This window comes from Chiloscyllium plagiosum, chromosome 7, assembly GCF_004010195.1.
Source record: "Chiloscyllium plagiosum isolate BGI_BamShark_2017 chromosome 7, ASM401019v2, whole genome shotgun sequence".
Classification (NCBI taxonomy): domain Eukaryota; kingdom Metazoa; phylum Chordata; class Chondrichthyes; order Orectolobiformes; family Hemiscylliidae; genus Chiloscyllium; species Chiloscyllium plagiosum.
This window is the reverse complement of record NC_057716.1, coordinates 76604572-76623758: the sequence shown is the minus strand read 5'-3', so window position 1 is coordinate 76623758 and position 19187 is coordinate 76604572. Positions and strand designations below refer to the sequence as shown.

The 19187-nt window shown below is 38.0% G+C and overlaps 1 protein-coding gene across 5 annotated transcripts in view; it reads right to left on the bottom strand.

Annotated features, from left to right (window-relative positions):
• LOC122551719 (speckle-type POZ protein-like A) overlaps positions 1-19187 on the bottom strand; it is a 213542-nt gene that overhangs the window by 10418 nt on the left and 183937 nt on the right. For all 5 annotated transcript variants that reach the window (XM_043694074.1, XM_043694076.1, XM_043694078.1 and 2 more), the window contains 7 exons: positions 17254-17405; positions 11246-11373; positions 4428-4605; positions 4286-4341; positions 3885-4007; positions 1478-1620; positions 1327-1380 (listed from right to left, as the gene is read on the bottom strand). In XM_043694074.1, coding sequence (XP_043550009.1) covers positions 1327-1380; positions 1478-1620; positions 3885-4007; positions 4286-4341; positions 4428-4605; positions 11246-11373; positions 17254-17405 — 834 coding nt within the window. The remainder of the gene's footprint in view (positions 1-1326; positions 1381-1477; positions 1621-3884; positions 4008-4285; positions 4342-4427; positions 4606-11245; positions 11374-17253; positions 17406-19187) is intronic.

Sequence of the window (19187 nt, the reverse complement as noted above, 5' to 3'; positions counted from 1 at the left end):
GGGGAGGGAAATATATCCTTGGTGGTGGGGTCTGTTTGGAGGTGGCGGAAATGACGAAGGATGATACGATGTATCTGGAGGTTGGTGGGGTGGTAGGTGAGGACCAGTGGGGTTATGTCCTGATGGCGATTGGAGGGGCGGAGGAGCGGGAAGTGGAGGGGATGCAGTGGAGAGCATCGTCAACCACGTCTGAGGGGAAATTGCGGTCTATGAAGAAGGAGGCCATTTGGGTTGTTCGGTATTGGAATTGGTCCTCCTGGGAGCAGATGCAGCGAAGGCGAAGGAATTGGGAATATGGGATGTTGTTTTTCAGGGGGCAGGGTGGGAGGAGGTGTAATCTAGGTAGCTTTCTCCTAGCAAAATAGAAGATGTCAACTTTTAAAAATGCACTTTCCAAGAGTGAGTTAAAGAACACTCAATAAAGCTCAGGGCAGAGCTTTTGTTAGCAGTGCATATGGAACAATCTTAGGGCTAGATCATAGGAAGTTATACACAATTAAAAACAAACATAAATATACTTTTGTAGCCTTTTATACAGTAACATCTCAACAAATTCTCTATTCAGAAAGTCAAAAATAGACCACAACAAATCCGTACAAGTACAGAACAATTGCTTGGTATCTTGTGAAATATTTTTTAGGTATATTTCCAGTATAAAATGCTTTGACATTATTGGACAATATAGCTCTACAATAGTAAAGGCAAAGTTGTCATGCTCCCACAGGATCATAGGCTACTCTCTCATTACAGAGGTGTCTGGTGGTGAGTTTACCCTGAGGGTCACCATGCCTCAGGCAATGGGTGATATTGAAAAAGCGGGACCTTCATGGTAACATCAGACAATACAGGAATTCAATACACATTATTAGTGTCACTCTGCGTTGCAAACCAGCCGTCCAGTCAACTGGACTAATAAATGGAATCCAAAGTTTGAGGAACTCTCTAATCTGGAAAGGCAACTATTTTCTTCATGATCATTTTCCCAACAGCAAAAGGTTATACAAATTTAAATAGGAAAGTGACCTAAAGTGGCTATTATAACGATAAATAATCAGAATTTAGCATGTTTGGAATGAAAAAGAATCTTTTGCAATATGACAGATGGCAAAACTTAGAAACCTTTCTTTGTACTTTGCAGAGTTGCATATGGAAAAGCAGAGCTGCCTCCTAGGTAGGTATTCATCTATTTTGCATTTGTTTGTCCTTTAAAAGAACATACAATAGTGTATCTGGAGATATAGCTGTGACATATAATGAGGTTAAAGAATGTATGATATTAAATCTCGAAAACCAATCCAATCAATTTCATTTTTTCACTTTACTTACTTGTTGCTCCAGTTTTTTCCATCCTTACACCCAAGTTGTCGGAGAACACTGCACCTGTAATGGGAAAATATTAAAAGAAAGAAAACTAATTCAATGAACACAAAATATAGATTTGGCAGCCTGAATTTCAAATGAAAGCAATGACACTTACCTGTTAATGAAGTCTATTGCTTGTGCTTTCAGCTGTTCTGCACTGTGCAAATCTGCAAGAATGAGAATTTCTGCCACATTTTCAACTGAAAGGTTACTACACAAGGTTTCTTCACACATAACCTTCAGGCGGTCTAGTGCGTACTGAAAGGACAGAAAAAATATTGATTACCTCATATAACTGGCAACTATCAAGTAGAAACACCATCTACGGCTTTTAGAACTGACCAACATTAACATGTGCATCTTTTCTGCAAGTAAACATTCCTTGCAAAAAGTTTTTTAAAAACCTGTTTACTGCTGATCTCTATATCACTTCAGCCTCTGGTTCATTCAGTATTCTAACAAGCAGCTTTTTCTTGAAGGAATTAAGGAATACAAAATGCAACAACTTGGAGACACTCATCTCCTCCCCTTTCCTATCCCTTCGCCCAAATCTGTCTCTTATCATGCACTTACTATCCCTTCTCCCTTTCCACTCTGATACTGCATGTTCTGCACTCAGCAAAAGTCTTAGTCTTATCCCTCTACAGCCGCACCTTAATGAATTTAGGGCACGACATGACATTGAACACTCTTCTATTGTCTTCGCCTCAGTGCCTATTCTCCCAGGTCATCCATCTCCATCTCATGTATATGGGTGGGAGGGGCCCCCAACTATTTTTCTTTCTATCTCCACCTATTGTTTACTCCTCTCCACCCCCGCCTCCCCCAACCCGATCTTCAGCATATATACCAACCTTTTCCAAGCTACAATTAGTTCAGACATTGGTTTGGGGTGGGGTCCATCAATGGACCCAATTATTGACTCTGCTTTCTCTTCACAGATGCTGCCATACCTTCTGAGTTTTTCCAGCAATTTCTGTTTTTGTTGTGAACCTATAAACCTGTCCGTATTTTCAATGATTTCAAAATATAAACGCGTTATCACTGTTCAAAGCTGATGCCCTGTGTACACGTGAAAAGGTGAGAATTGGGACATATTTCTCAATATAAACAAAACTTACAAAGCTCTCTCTCCAACAAATGTCTGAAAAGATAATTCAGAATTCCTAATCAATTGCTGAGTTAGAGATTCCCCTTATTCTCAAAATACATTCTTGACCTAAATCCCAAAACACATGCCTTCCCTCGTCATTAAAGTGGATGGAATGTATTCACAACTACAACAAAATCTTGGCTCTCAGATGAGAAGTATAAGAATGTTCAAAGTTTGTGAGAAGATTTGTAGCTCGGGTGCTCGTTGCTGTGGTTCTGTTCGCCGAGCTGGAAGAATGTAATAGGAATTTGTGTACTACTTTAAATAATTTTAAGTGGAGGAAATTTGACTAAAAATGGCAGAAACCAAACTTCTCTGCATTGGCAAATGTGCAAGAATGAGCAACTTTGCAACATTTTTGACTGAAATTACTCCACAAATTTTCTTCAGATAAAACTAGAAATTACTGTGTGTGCTGGCAGAGAATGAATCATTACCTCACAAATGTATGAAGAATATATCTTTTGTTCACTCTAAATTTAATTAAACGCTTCAACTATAAGTTGAGAACATTCCACTTCATGACAGTCACTGCCACTTCAATAACTCTCAGACTGTTGCATCCACTAGTCACCCTGGAAGACATTTCCTGTTGTTAATCCCATTTCATGCGGAGATATTCTATTGCCTTTTTTAAAAATCCAAGCATACCTTTTAAAAATTTCTCCAGATCAAGCAACCAATGGCATTTAATATTACAGAATCATACAGAAAGGAGGTTGCCATTTCATCTAATGTGCCTCTGTTAATTCTTTAAAACTTTTCAATTAATCCAACTGCCTTACCCTTTACTATTGCCCAGGAAAAGTTTAAGAATTTAATTTAATCCCCACTATTAAATCTGCTTCTAATAACCTTTTAAATCAGTGTGCTCCAGACCATAACTATTGTCCTGCTTGTTTTAAGCAAAAACTTCCAGGTGCAGATCAGCCATAAAATAAATGATAGCAATATCATCCCTTGAGGGGAAGATGACTAAGCAAAATATATAATGTAAACTGACATTTCAATGCAGTAATGAGACAGTAATGGATGGAGGGGTGAAGTCTTTTGAACAGTGTTTTAAACTGAGGTATTATCTACCTGGTTAAGTAAATACTGGAGATTCTGTGACGCTATATGTAGAGAAGCATAAAATGTATTCTGCCGTCGTAGTAGTAACAACATCACCAAAAATAGATTTCCTTTTCATTCATACACTTCCTATTTGAATTACATTGCTGTGTGCAAATTGTGTCTATTTGTGACTGGCCTTCAAAAGTAAATAATTTTTTATGATCCTGGTGTATCAATGTATAAGAATGCTTCCTGTTGACGTGATGTGACTGAACCTTTTTCTGGCACTATCTCCTGAATGTTCATTACTTACTTTGTCTGCTGCGGCCAACAGATTATCAGCCATTTTATCGAGATTTGGTGCTTTTCCTGTGTAGATAAATCTCATCATTTCCTTAAACACTTCAGGATCCACATCATTTATTTCTACTCTGTTCTATTGAGAAGAGAATAAAAAGCAATATTAAACATAATATAAATGATTAAAAGTTAAAGATATGATACCATCTCTAATATTCATTCAATACATTAACTGCAATTCAACTGCAATTTTAACAGTAATTTAAAGATTTGTACAAAGCTGCACTATTAGAGCTCAAAGGCATAATAGTTCACTGCATTACCAGAAAGTTAAAACAAAGTTGTGAAAAATAAACCAACTTCACTGTCAAAGTTGATTAAATTTTAAAATGAACAAGTGAATGACAATCTTACCTTCTTACTTTCTTCCATTTCATGTTCAAACATTGCATTAAAAACCGGAGACCGTGCTGATAAAAAGGAAAAAAAAGTCATAAGACCAAGAATTTTTCAATAAAATAGATAAATTCAACTTTTTTTGTCAGAAATTATTTACCTGCTAAAATTGATTTGTGAGCTTTGAATTCTTGTCCACCCACATAAAGGGAGCAGTCTGTGAACCTAGAACTTTCCAACAAATTTCCCAAATCATCAGCCAGCCGACATTCTGGAACTTTTAGTGTATTCATGTTTGATTGACCAGATATGTTAACAGAGTCTTGAACTACACTCACCTGAACCACAGGGGAAAAGAAACAAAATATAGGTCAAATGTCAATACACAATAAAGCCATTTAGAACAGTCTAATAACTTGTATTGTCTTATTTCAGCTGAAGTAAGTATTAATTGAACAATTGTTCTGGATGTAGGTTTGCTTGCTGAGCTGAAAGGTTCATTTCCAGATGTTTCGTCACCCTACTAGGTAACATCTTCAGTGGGCCTCCTGGCGAAGCACTACTGATAATTCCTGCTTTCCATTCATATGTTTGGGTTTCTTTGGTTTGTTGATGTCATTTCCTGTTGTTTTTGTCAGGGGGTGGTAGATGGGTTCCATTTATCAAGTTCCCTTTGTCAGGTGGCTAGTTGATCAACTAGCCACAAAATTACATGACCCTCTCTCACTAGTATCCTTACATACAGATAAGGAAGGACACCACTTTGACTGGGACAACACATTCATCCTTGGACAAGCCAAACAGAGACACGCACGAGAATTCCTAGAAGCATGGCATTCCAACCGGAATTCTACCAACAAACACATCGAGTTAGACCCCATCTACCATCCCGAGGAAAAGAACAGGAAATGACACCACCAACCCAAAGAAACCCAAACATATAAACAGAAAGCAAGAATTATCAGCAGTCCTTCGCCTGGAGGCCCACTGAAGGTGTTACCTAGTAGGGTGACGAAATGTCAGGAAAGAACCTTCTAGCTCAGCGAGCAAACCTACATCCAGAACTCAACCTGAGCTACAAGTCTTCTCAAAACTCGCTAAGAACAATTGTTTTAACGATTTGCTGTTCACAGAATTGCTTATGTTAGCAAAGGCTTCAGTAGTCTTAAGTCTGGAGGCTTAATGAGACACTGTTACCGAATTCTTCATAAAAATTCAGGCTGACTTTTTTTCCCTCTATAATTTGAGGCTGCACCATTTTGCCAGTCAAGCACCTCCCCAATCTGATTACAGAAGAACTTAAAATGAGCATAAAGCAGTGTAAACATTCTGAGCCTAGAGAAAGGATGGATATCCATTAGTATGCTCTAGTATCTTAAAATTTAAATCCATTTAATCATCATTCATGCACATTGGATAGGACACAAGAGACAACCTGACAAAGGGAACTTCATTTTTAATATGTCTTGCTGTTTTCATTGCAAGGAAACTATATTACAAAGCAAGGGCATCTGGATAAAAGTTTAAATAAAATTACAAAGTTGAAATTACTTAATTTATCACTTTGTCTAAAAATTTGGTAACAATGTTGACACGAGCCCCTCACTGCCCACCAATAACAAATGCAATCAAACTATACTCCATTCAGAGTTGACATGATGACCAGTCCTGAGGGGACAATGAAGTTTCATTCAGATGGAAGTTTGATTGATAGATGCAAAAGGTGAAGGTTACTTGAATGATTTTGCAGTTATACATGCAATTTACTTAAGCCCAACATTCAATGATTTTTTTTTTAACCAGATAATTGAATGAATACTTGGGCACAAATGTAAAGAAAATGTCAGGCCTCACAATATAGACACTCTTAGATTACAGGCTCTAAATACATTACATAAAATGATTATTAAAGCACTAATCTTGCTATAATCATCATAGTCATTAACTTATTTCCCTCTCAATCTGTTGCGTATTAGTTCCATTAGTCTGCACAATATCCAATAATTGATATCAAACAGATTTAATTAAAGACAAGCAAAAACAAAGATACATACAGTTACAGCAAGATATCCCTGCTCTTGTACTTGAATCCCCCCACTATGAAAGCAAACTGCCATTTGCCTTCTTCACATTGTGCAGCACTTGCATGCTTACTTCCAGCGACTGGTGTATGATACTACCGAGGTTTCCAAGCACATTCCCCTTTCCTAATCTATTGTTGTTCAGATAATAATCTACGTTCCTGTTTTTGCTACCAGAGTAGGTAACCTCAAATTTATTATGAGTGACTCAGTGCACAAAAGAAACATTGGAATGTTAATTAAGTAGGAGACCTGGTGCAAATCAGAGATCATACAAAAGCCAACAAAATGAGAGATAGCTGTGTTAGATCCTATATTGGCAAGAAATTATTTTTGGAGCCCTGTCATCAAATGTTGATGACGACTGAAGTTATTTGAATAGTCTGTTCTGCTACAATGCAGTAGTTATGTTCCCATGCAACCTTGTGTTATAGAAAATTGCATAATAGAAATAACAGGACCTATGGAAAAAACAGGTTAGGGCAGACGACCAATAACATCAGAAACGTCAAAACAAAAATAGTAGTTAGGCTAACACAAATGACAGCATTGTCTAAGTAAATTTTTAAATCATATATTTTGCTGAGTTCAGTATAGAACTATATTAAGACAAGGGCTGAGGGTCATCATCAGCATCATCATTACTTTCAAATGCAGTCCTGGGTGCAGGGTTATGATGAAAGAAAATATTTAGTCCAGAAGTGGATGGCTGTGATTCGTTGTCCTCAGATGGTTTCTTGGGAGTTGGCTTAAAAACAAGGCATCTCATTTTTGCTGTTTTGCCATCTTTCTTCTTTCACAAAGAAGCTGTTCATAAAGTGCCAGATAAGACTTTATGCCATGAATTGCTATCCTGCTGCAATCTGCATTCTAAGAGCTGCAACTGCTTCTCATCTTCCCTCAGGACACAATACAAAAGAGAAGTGGGAAGTTCTAGTGGTGCTGAATTCTGGACTTCATCTCAAGCTTCAACTTCCCCTGCAGCAACAAGCTGTTGTCGATCAGCTGTGGACTGGTCTTCATTATGGGACTCAAGCAGCTCCTCAATATCCTCAGTCTCCACTTCTTCAAATCCAACTTGCTTTGTAAGAGCAACATAATCTTCTTTGATTGTTGGAAACCGCTTCTGACTGTTCAATGCCTTTAAAATCATGAAGAAAATCTGGGAAAAGATTATGGCAAAATGCATGCAAGTCGTCCTTACTGACATCACCCCAGGATCCACAATGATTTAAATAATATTCTTAATGTTAAAGCTCTTCAAAAATTGAAGAACACTGTCTTGCATTAACCTCTTCAGCAGCTGCAATCAGCTTCTTGAATGTGCACCATAAATCATAAACTTTACTTGCTACAATTACACCGTGGTCCATAGATTGAATAAGAGAGGTTGTGTTAGGATGTAGAAATGGCATTTTGATGTTTTCAGAAAACTCACCAATAGTGGGAGGATGGTTTGGTCCACTGTCCAGAATGAGGAGAGTCTTGAAATCCAAACTTTTTCTCCTGTAATAATTTCTAGAAACATCCTTCAAAATATCAACAAGGTCAGAAAGAATTTGCCCTGTCATCCAGTCTCTTTTGTTTGACCTGAAATAAACACCTGAAGTAGACTTAAGGTAATCTTTCAAGGCTTGCGGGTTGGCAGAGTGGTACACCAACACAGGCCTAAGCTTTAAGTCCCCACTAGTATTAGCACCCAACAACAGACATATGATCCTTTGCAACCTTTAAACCTGAAGACTGTGCTTCATTCTTAGAAAATGTAGACTTTGGATGGCATTCGCTTCCAGTATAAACCTGTCTCTTTCAAACTGAAGATTTGATCTAAGGTGTAGCCTGTTCCTCAATTGTTTTTTTCATCACAGAAAGAAATGGCAGTGCACATTCCTCATCTGCACTGGCAGCTTTGCCACGTAACTTCATGTTATGAAAGATGTAGCAGTTCCCAAATCCAGCAAACCAGTCACTATGAGCACCAAAGGCAGGCACATCTTCAGGACTTTTAGCTTTTTTCCTTAGGCCCTCATAAATTGATACGGCTTTCTGATTTATGGTGAAAAAGGTGGTCCCAGATTACTTTTTTGATTGACCTTCTATCCACACTCTTAGAAGCTGCTCCATCTCCTCAAGTTCCTTTGTTCGTGATCCCACAGAATCGCTTAATAATGGGAGTTCATTTTTTAAAAAACTTCCTCAGTTCACCAATTGTGTTACAGGCAAATCTCGTTGACGAAACACATTATCGGAGAATGACTCGTGTATAGCCACAGTATCAAAAAAAGGAGCTTATTTCATTTTTTTTTTACTAAATTGAGTCAGGAGAGAGAAAAAAAAATCACAACCAGGATTGTTAAAAAATCTTTACTGACACTGATCAATTGGTTGCTTTGGGGGCAATAACCATAATATTTGATCAGACTTTTAGATTAGTTGTGTTTTCAGAGCGCGCTTGATTGGATTTTGCCAAATTACGCTTGATGGAAAAAATGTCATGGGGGTTCAGAAACAAATTTATAAGATGTATAATAAGTACTTAAAGTCTTTATAGAATGTCTATGGAGTACTGCAGACTTAAACAGTGTCATCAATCACTCAAACGTATTTCAGAAACATTTTAAGATTATTTCCAGAAACATGGATGGTTAAGATTCTAATTTATTTCCCTCAGAAATTTCCCAAAATGGAGCTGTAAATGATAAATTTAGCAAACCTCATGACACCTCTTGTAACCTCGTCAATCAAATAATTATATTCATAACAAATTCATCACACAGATATTTAATTTGTCTGGCTAAATGAAAATACAATGCATTAAATTCATAGCACCCATTCCCAGGGGCCACATTTCAATTATTACTTTTATAGAGTATAATGACATAATTAAGCAGTAATCATGTGAACAGAATTTCTCATAAGCTGTAAATACTCAAGTCAAAGTGAAATTAAGATCACCTGAACATGTCACTCAGAAGTTGCCAATCAATCAACAGTTACAGTCGTAACCTGTCAGTATACCTATACAACAGTTCAAATCTTCAAAGCACAGATGCACAGTGCTTTAAGGATATTGCCCACTCAGTCAACAATTAGGGTCAATGGCACGCTGTGAAAATGTTCAACCAATTTCATATTTCCTTACTGTATTGCAGTCTCAACATGCCAAATGATGTAAATATGGCATAATGACAGGAGTACACAAAGCTAATTGAATGACTCATTGACTAAATTATGCACTCAGCATTTTCTAGGAGAAAGCATTACATCAGATGTATTTAAATTATGCAAGTCCTCTGTAGGAGGGAGTTCGGCAATTAAAAAAAGACACGGAAACATCAAAGATTACCTAGCTCGTTGTTTTAGCACATTTATGGTTGTGGGATGTAATATTACAGCTTTTTTGAAAATTCATAATGCGATGAGGCAGTTGCTGGTTAGAACAACATTTATTGCCCATCCCTAATTGCCCAGACAGTAGTTAAGAATAATCATATTGCTGTCGGTCTGGTGTCACGCGTAGGCCAGATCAAGTAAGGATGGCAATTTCCTTCCCAAAGCGCATTAATGAATCAGATAGTTTTTTCTGACAATTTACAATGGATTCAAGGTCATTTTTAACTTCAGATTTTTATTAAATTCAACTGGTGTGATTCATCTCCAGAATATTACCTGGGTCTCTGGAGTACAGTCCAGCAACGATATCACTAGGCCATCACCTCCGCTAAGACATTTGATTACAGTTCTTATTAGAAAGCTATTTACTAATGCACTCGAAAAATACAAGCTTCGCAATTATATGCTTCCACTCCAGACTATAAAACAGTTACATAAAACAATGACAATGACCATATATTTACCCCTAAGTAAAATCAAAGAGAAAATGATAGCTTGAACAATTAATGCAATCCTAATAGCAACTGGTAATCATACAGATCTCATCATGGGAAAATCTTGAAATGAAAGCTATTTTTGTAATGGCAATCATGAAACCCCTGTTGATTGTGGTAAAAACTCATCTGGTTCACAAACATTCTTCAGAGAAGAAAATCTGTTCTCTTTTTCTGGTCTGGCCTATCTGTGATTCCAGAACCATAGCAATGTGGTTGACACTTAACACCCCTGAAATTACCTAGCTAGCCATGAATTCGAGGCAGTTAAAGATGGTTTAACAAATGTTGGTTTTGCCAGAGATGGACACATCCCCTCAAAGAATAAATAGGATCAAAGTGGCATTAAATTCAATCCCAAAGTTAACCAATTCAAGAATGGAAAGGAATTGTAAATCCTGAAGTGGTCACACGATCATCATGGGCTCAATTATAGAACATTAAGATATCCAATTCTTGTTGTCATTCATTAAATTCCATTGGCATGACATTCCTGGATTGTCTTTTCACAAATGTCTTTGTTAAACATAAAATCAACAGAACTTAAATTTTGTAAGCTTTGAGTGGAGAAAAGGAGCAGAAAGGAACAAAACATATCAAAATGCTGTTGTTTAATGAAAATTAGTATACTACCATGGTATATTCAGATTTCAATATTGCACTCTAACATTAATCTCGAACAATACCGAAGTATACTGTGGATAAGAAAAGGCTGTTGAAAAAGGAAATAAACATTTTAAATATATAAAAAATTACAAAGGATATACTACAGTTTTTGAGCTATGATTATTAAAATTTTTATGTTAGTGTCAGATGGATAATTACAAAATGTACTTGATTGGGTTACAAGATATGTATTTTTATATAATAATAGAGCAAGTAAAAACAGCTGCATATCGAATAATTCACCCTTTTCAGCAATTTATTCCATAAGGTAAATTGATTCAGCAAGACATCATAATAAAGCACCTAATTATCAGCAACAAGTATTTGCAATAATATTCACCTACTTCACAGAACAGCGTAAGTTTATCATCTGGAAGAAGACCATTCGCTTCATCTAGAAGAAAGTCTCTACGGATAAATTTTTTGAAACCCCAGTCCTTGCCCTGGACAAATCTGTATGCTCTTTGACTTTCTATTAGAAATAAATGAAAAGAAGGTTATCATTGACAAATTCCAAACATAAACATATATGAAGTACCACATGAATACATTACATTATACATTAAAAATTTCCATTCATTATTCCACCCAAAAGATAAACTTGTTTTTTTTAAGCAAACAATGAAAAGAAAACTTACTTTTATATGCCTAGAAAATTTCAACTGTGTTTCAGTGAATCTTTTTCTTTCTGAAAAAATAATAATCCTTCCACATTTGTTTGACAACCTAACCCACATCTATATGAGTGGAGGACAAAATGACAAGAGTAACAATCTCCTGTGTTAAATAACTCAAGGCAAATGTTTTGGACTGGAAATGAGGGTGGCTCCGAAAACCATCCAGTTGGTGTAATAGACCTGCCTGCAACATATTGACCTGCATACTGAAATTGAAGTTGTCATTCAAGAAAGGAACTGGGAAATCGAAGGATCTCTATTTTCAAATATAGAACAAAGCAGTTTTCACAGAACTGAAAACCAGTATTAAGTTCAGTACAAACAGAGGCAGTAACAGCATATAATTACAAGCTTGCTTTCATTAATCAGAATATCAACGGGTGTCCAAGTATAGAACTTCAAAGATGACAATTATGGCAGTAACTTGAACTCTCACAGCACTGAGCTTCAGCCCAATTTAGTTAAAGCTTTCATGTAAATTTGGTAGAAAGAAACAAAATGCCATAACACAATGTTTTCCTACCTGATATCCAGATAATACTCAACTCACGAGAATAGTACTGCTACTGTTAATGCAAAGTTCTATAATACTGAACATTTGGGTTCTCAACAACTCAAATGGAACATACTGAATTTCGAAAAAGGGTTTGATTGACTAGGTGAGAGGAACCATGTTTTACATGCTCTGGATGGAGTAACCAATACAAAGTTCTCTCTTGGTGTTTGTATTTTCTGAAACTTTCATGGACTATTATAGCTTAAAAAAAGAAAAAGGCACTGACTTAAGAGAGCTACACAAGTCACCTGACCAGATTGTGTCAAGGTTACAAAATCATAAATAAACAAGGACCTGTCTGAGCCAAAATTAACATTAATATAACAAGGCATTAATGGTCTCTTATGGCACAGTGATAGAGTCCCTACCTCTGGGCCAGAGATACAGGTTCAAGTCCCACTTGCCCCAGAGGTGTGTCATAACATGTCGAAACTGGTGATTAAAAGTAATTTAAAAGGCATTGGAACTCAGATCTGTTCCTGGTTGATTCATATTTTTCTGCAAATTTCACCTATTGGGATGAAAGTTGCATGTAGATTATTCAGCTTGAAACAATATGGCAGACGGTTCCACCACCTTTATTCTAATTATAACATTTTGTAACCAAGTGAGGTAATTTCTGAACACAACTAATTGACAAATCAAATCCCAATAGACATGCTACCATGTTGTCATATTCAGTAAACGAATAAGTAAAAACCGGATCATTGGAGCTAATTGATTAAAGTAGATTATTTATCGATTGTCTTCATGGAAACTTAAAAGTGGCCATTTACAGAGCATAATCAATTACAATTCAGGAAAACTGCACATTGATTGACTGCTGAGATGATGTGAAGGAGGCAGGTATTTCTCTGGTGCCAACCACATTACATACCTTCCCTGCCACTTCCAGAAAAGGGGAAATCCTACACTTTTAGTAGGAACTATATTAGCACAATTAAAAGGATGGGCTTGATTAAATCATGGGAGATAAAGAATTATTGGCGATGGCTCTTAGATAATGCCAAAGCTTCAATGCTCTGAAGTAGTGATAGGTCCACTGCCCTACATAAATAAGGCATTTTAATTAAGGACATTTAGGCACTGATGCATATATGTGACAACATTCTTAATCCAAAGAGATTAAATAATTTCCAAACACTCTGACTCGGGAGTTGAAAGGACAGACCAACTCTAACTCTATTTCAGTTTGTAAAATGAGAGCTCCCCTGCAGAGCAGGTTGATATCACGTAATTGGAATGGTCAGTGGGAAAGCTCTAGTCAAAAAACAGTCAAACCACTGCCCCTTGGTGCTGAATTGGGAATGGAAACTAAGGAAAAGACAACTTTGTGACAATAGAGAGAGCTGCATTGAAGGCAGTAGCAGGGAAATGAAGTCAACTAAAGGCAGCAAAGAAAATAACAGATTTCCTGTGCCAAAAGACATTCCAGGAGTGGATTGGGCAAAAGCAGCAAGACTTAGAACATCGATGAAAATCAACCAAATGGAATAAAATTTTTTGAATACATTGATAGCCATCAAAATTTAATGTACTGCGCAGTACCAGCATTTAACCTCACTTTAGAGCAGCAACTCAACTCTAACTGAAATAGTAATTTGGATGCACTCCCAGAACTCCCCAGTTGTATAAATGAAAGATGTCTGATATCATCACAAGGAACAAAGAACAGTACAGGAACAGGCCCTTTGACACACCAAACCTGCACTGACAAATGATGCCTTTCCAAACTAAAAACTTTTTGCCTTTGTGCAGTTCTCATCCCTGTATTCTCTCCCTACTCATACATCTATCAAAATGCTTCTTAAATCTCTATTGTATCTGATTCTACAACCTCCGCTAGCAGCATGTTCCAGGCACTTCCCAACTTCTGTGTAAAAACCTTGCCTCTCACATCTCACTTCACCATAAACCTATATTCCCTAATAATTGGCATTTCTACCCTGGGAAAGACTCCAACTATCCATGTATCTCGATTTGTAAACTTGTATCAAGTCGCTCCTCAGCCTCTCATGTTCAAGTGAACACCCTCCAAGCCAGGCAACATCCCAGTAAATCTTTTCTGCACCCTCTTCAAAGCCTCTATATCTTTCTGATAGGATGGGACCCAACCTGTACACAATATGGCCTAACTAAAATTCTGTAGAGTTGCAACACGAATTGCCAGTTTCCATATGCTATGTCTCAACCAATGAACGCCAGCATGACCATCTTATCTACTTGTGTTGCCATTTTCAAGGAACTGTGAACTTGTACGTCTAGTTCCCTATGTATTTTAATGGTTCTAAAGATTTTGCCATTTATTGTATACTTCCCTCCTACTTTAGGCCTTCCAAAATGCATCGTGTCAAATTTGTCCCAATTAATTTCTACCTGCTATTTCTCTATCCATGTCTCCAGGCTATTTATGTCCTTCTGTGTCTTCTGGCAACCCTCCTCACTATTTTCAGCTCCCCCAACATTTGTGTCATCTGAAAACTTACTAATCAGACCACCTACATTCGCCTCCAAATTGTTTATATATTATAAACAATGAGGGCCCCAGCAGTGATCCTTGTAGAAGATAGGGATTAAATCAAAGATATCCAAGCAGAACACCCTTCCACTGCTACTCTGTCTTCCATGATCAAGCCAGTTCTGTATCCAATTTGGCTCCACCCTCCTCTATCTGGACCTCTCACCTTTATGGAGAAAGTGAGGTCTGCAGATGCTGGAGATCAAAGTTGAAACTTTATTGCTGGAACAGCACAGCAGGTCAGGCAGCATCCAGGGAACAGGAGATTCGATGTTTCAGGCACAGGCCCTTCTTCAGGAAGAAGAAGGGCCTGTGCCCGAAACGTCGAATCTCCTGTTCCCTGGATGCTGCCTGACCTGCTGTGCTGTTCCAGCAATAAAGTTTCAACCTCTCACCTTTATCTCCACCTCCATCCACCTATTGCACTCTTGGCTACCTTCTCCCCAGTCCCACCCCCTCCCATTAATCTCTCCACCCCGGAGGCTCCCAGTCCCATTCCTGATGAAACATCGATTTTCCTGCTCCTCGGATGTTGCCTGACCTGCTGTGCTTTTCTAGCACCACTCTAATCTTGACTCTGGGTTTGGTATAGAGATTAAAAAGTATTGAGAGGCCTTATTGTTTATATATAAACATATATGAGTCTTCAGGCCAAAGTGGTCATGTTTTAGAAGTGACCTATATAATGAAAGGGGAGTGGTCAGCTCTCTCGCTGGGCAGTTCAGTCCAGAACCAGTTATGAGATCAGCTGTGTGGAACAGGCTCTCTCTCTGCCCTTCTATCTTTAAGCTGTAGCTATCTGTTCCATTTGTACTTTTTTTTTAAAAGGGGGTTTGCTTATTGGGACTGTTGTGTATATTCGGAACAGCATAATTAAGTCTAGTTTGGATAGACCGAGTTCTGCAGGAATTCTTTATTCTGTTCTGTGTGTTGCATTGTGTAATTTTGAGAATAAATTTCTGTTTTAAAACCTAGCAGTCAACCTAGCTAACTTACTCCAGGTAATTTTCGCTGTACACTTACCAGAACAAATTGCAAAGTTATGGTCTGGGTTGCCTGCTCAAGAATGTTTTGAGTGGTCTGGCCTAGTCCATAACAGTCCACATAGACAACATCTGCCACCCTACCCTCATCAATCATCTTTATCACTTCTTCAAAAAACTCAAATTGATGAGACATGACCTCTCCCGCACGAAGTCCTGCTGCCTATTATTAATATGTCCGTACTTTTCCAAATGTGAGCAAACCCTGTCTCTAAGAATCTTCTCCAATAACGTCTCTACCACTGATAAGACTTGTGATTTCCTGGATTATTCTTGTCGCACTCCTTAAACAAAGGAACAACAGTGGCTATTCTCTAGTCCTCTGGGACTTCTCCTGAGCTAAAATAGGATACAAAGATTTTGAACAAGGTCCCAGCAATGTCCTCACCTGCTTCCCTCAGTATTCTTGGACAGGACTTATCAGGTCCTGGGGACTTGTATACCTTAATACTTTTCAAACCACCCAACTTCTGCTCCTTTTCAAATCAATATACCCTAGAATATCAACATCTCTGGATTCACCATTCTCCACTGCTAAAGCAAAGTATCCATTAAGAACTTCACTCACTTCCTCTGGCTCCACACATTTATCCTTGAGTGGATCTACACTTTCTCTTGATATCCACTTGCACCTTAATAAGTGTAAAACACATTGGGATTTTCCTTAATACCATTTGCCAAGGATAGTTAATGGGACCTTTTAGCCCTCCTAAATCTTTACTTAAGTTCTTTCCTGCTTTCTTTACTTTCTTCAAGAGATCGGTTCTCTCCACAGATGCTGCCAGATCTGCTGAGGTTTTCCAGCAATTTCTGTTTTTGTTTCAGATCTCCATCATCCGCAGTTTTTCAGGTTTTTGGACTATTTATATAGTGTTTCAAAAAAACCTTCCTGGATCCGCCAACAAATTTCACATCCCTCTCCAACCATTAGGGGCACTGAATTGGATTCTGAGAATGGTGAACAGAGTGAGAAAAGTGAGAGCTCTTTGGAAGTCAGCGGCACAGCACACACTCATACGATGGCATCAGTGTTGATTTCCAGTTCCAGGTGCCACGATGATGCCACCAGTGCTAAATTCCTAACTTCTTCTGCAGTGAACTGGCAGCAGACACCCTATAAATAATAAATTAAACTTTGGATATTGGCTGAGGGCTCAATAATGATCAGGACACCATGAGAACTCCACTCATTCTTTTCTTTAAACAGTACCGTGGAATCTTTCACATCCAGTAGATACAACAAACGACAGTACAACACCACACTGAAGGATAATATTGCCAACATTGCAGAGCTCCTTAAGGACTGGATATTAACTGCTCAAAAGCAATGAGACTTAAATCTATGAAATCCTGCCTGCGAGGAAAGTGTGACTTCCGTAAAACAAAAAATGACACTACCTCAGAGGATGAAACATTCTTGTAAAATTCTGATCAGTGTTATTAAAGAACCTGGTATTAAATTACTAAACAAATACAATAAAAGGAAATCATCCTTTCAAACTATATTGGGAAAAAATTTTTGTGTAAAGGTTCTTGAAGTACATGCATAAGAACTTACCCATAGCTTTTGTTTCTTCCCTTTTTGCGTTCAATAAAGAGAATTTAAATTTAGCTCGAACTTCACTTTTTGGACAACTAACTAAAAGCAAATATAAGGAAAGGTAGTCTTTGCTTTCTTCATCTAAACCCTTTGGGTTTACTCTGAGGCACCTGTAATATATACATTTAAAAAAAGTTCCAGTTAAAAACGTTGCTCAAAAATACTGCATTTTATCCATTCCGAATGGAATTGATGATATCCATTAACATTATATATTCAATATTCAGAGGACCCACAAAGCAAAGTTCGTATCTACATGATTTACTTCGAAAACAAAACAAGCCATCCTTTTAAGATATTGGTATAATATAAAAGTATATTGTTTTATTTTTCCAAAATGTCAGATAGAAAGCTCTGTTCTGGGCCACACCAATAGTTCACTGATTAGAGAGATAACTCTGAAACACACTGGACAGCATTGAGGGAGGGTGTCTGTGACAACAATCCATGCGTGACAAACTAAGCCATTAATCGAGAATGTGGTGCTGGAAAAGCACAGCAGGTCAGGCAGCATCCAAGGAGCTGGAGAATCGACATTTCAGGCAAAAGCCCTTCATCAGGAATGAGGCTTGTGGGGGAGGGGCTGGAGGAAAGTAGCTGAGAATGCAATAGGTAGATGATGTTGGGGATAATGGTGATAGTTCGGAGAGGAGGGTGGAGCAGATAGGTGGGAAGGAAGATGGATAGGTAGGACAAGTCATGAGGGCAGCGCCAAGTCGGAAGGTTGGATCTGGGACGAGGTGGGGAAATGAGGAAACTGGTGAAATCTACATTAATCCCACGTGGTTGGAGGGTCCCAAGACAAAAGGTGAGGCATTGGGGGGCCAGGGAAGTGAAAGCCTTGGAAGAGATGGACGGTATGGGTGGTGTCCTGAACTAAGCCATTAGCTCATTTAATTGAAGTGTGATGTCTGTCATTTTCAGCAAATGAAGTGAAATGTGTCTTAATTGTTTTTCTATATTGTTAAAGTGATAATACAAAAATTAGAGGCAAACAATTCAGAGCCTTAAATCAGTTTATGCTCCAGATGAGTTGTATTTCCCAAGATTCATGTTGACATTGAAGGAGCACTGTAGTGTCATGATTATGATACAAGGAGAATGGACCCTGACATTGGCTCTGGAATAAATTAGGTTTCATGGCTCAACATCAGGTAAGAGAAACCTCCTGCTGATCACCATCTGCCTAGTTACTCCTCAAATAGCAGATGAATGTCTGTCCTCGACACTGGCAGAAGTAATGTCTGTACAGTCCAACCACATTGGTTTACTTGACATGGTGGAAACGTGGTTGAGTGCACTGGAGATAGCCAAGTTATGGGGTCTGACAACATGCTGGTGATAGTACTGGAGACCCGAGCTGGATTCTGCTGCTCTCATTGACATCTATCCAATAATGTGAAAAACTGCCCTTCTTTACAATGTTAAATGTTCTATATGTATATACTTTTCATATTTTACAAATCTTATTCAACACAAATAAGAAAACATAAGTCACTATTTTTTTGAGCTTCAATAAAATGACCAACATATCATCCAATATCAAGGTCTGTAAGGGAGTGGTAATTCTGGTCACCATCAGCTATAAACCGAATTAGACCAACCATAACAACACAGTGGCTACAACATGGGGTAGGCAATTTAAGACCGAGATGAGGTGAAATTTCTTCACCTAGAGTGTACAGCCTGTGAAATTCTTTGCCACAAATGTGGTTGAAGCCAAAACATTGAAGGTTTTCAAGAAGTAGTCAGATATAGTTCTTGGGGATAAAGGGACCAAAGGTTATGGGTAGAAAGCTGGAGCAGTGTATTGAGTTAGATGATCAACCATGGTCATATTGAATGGCGGAGCAGGCTTGAAGGGCTGAATGGCCCACTCTTACTCCTGTTTT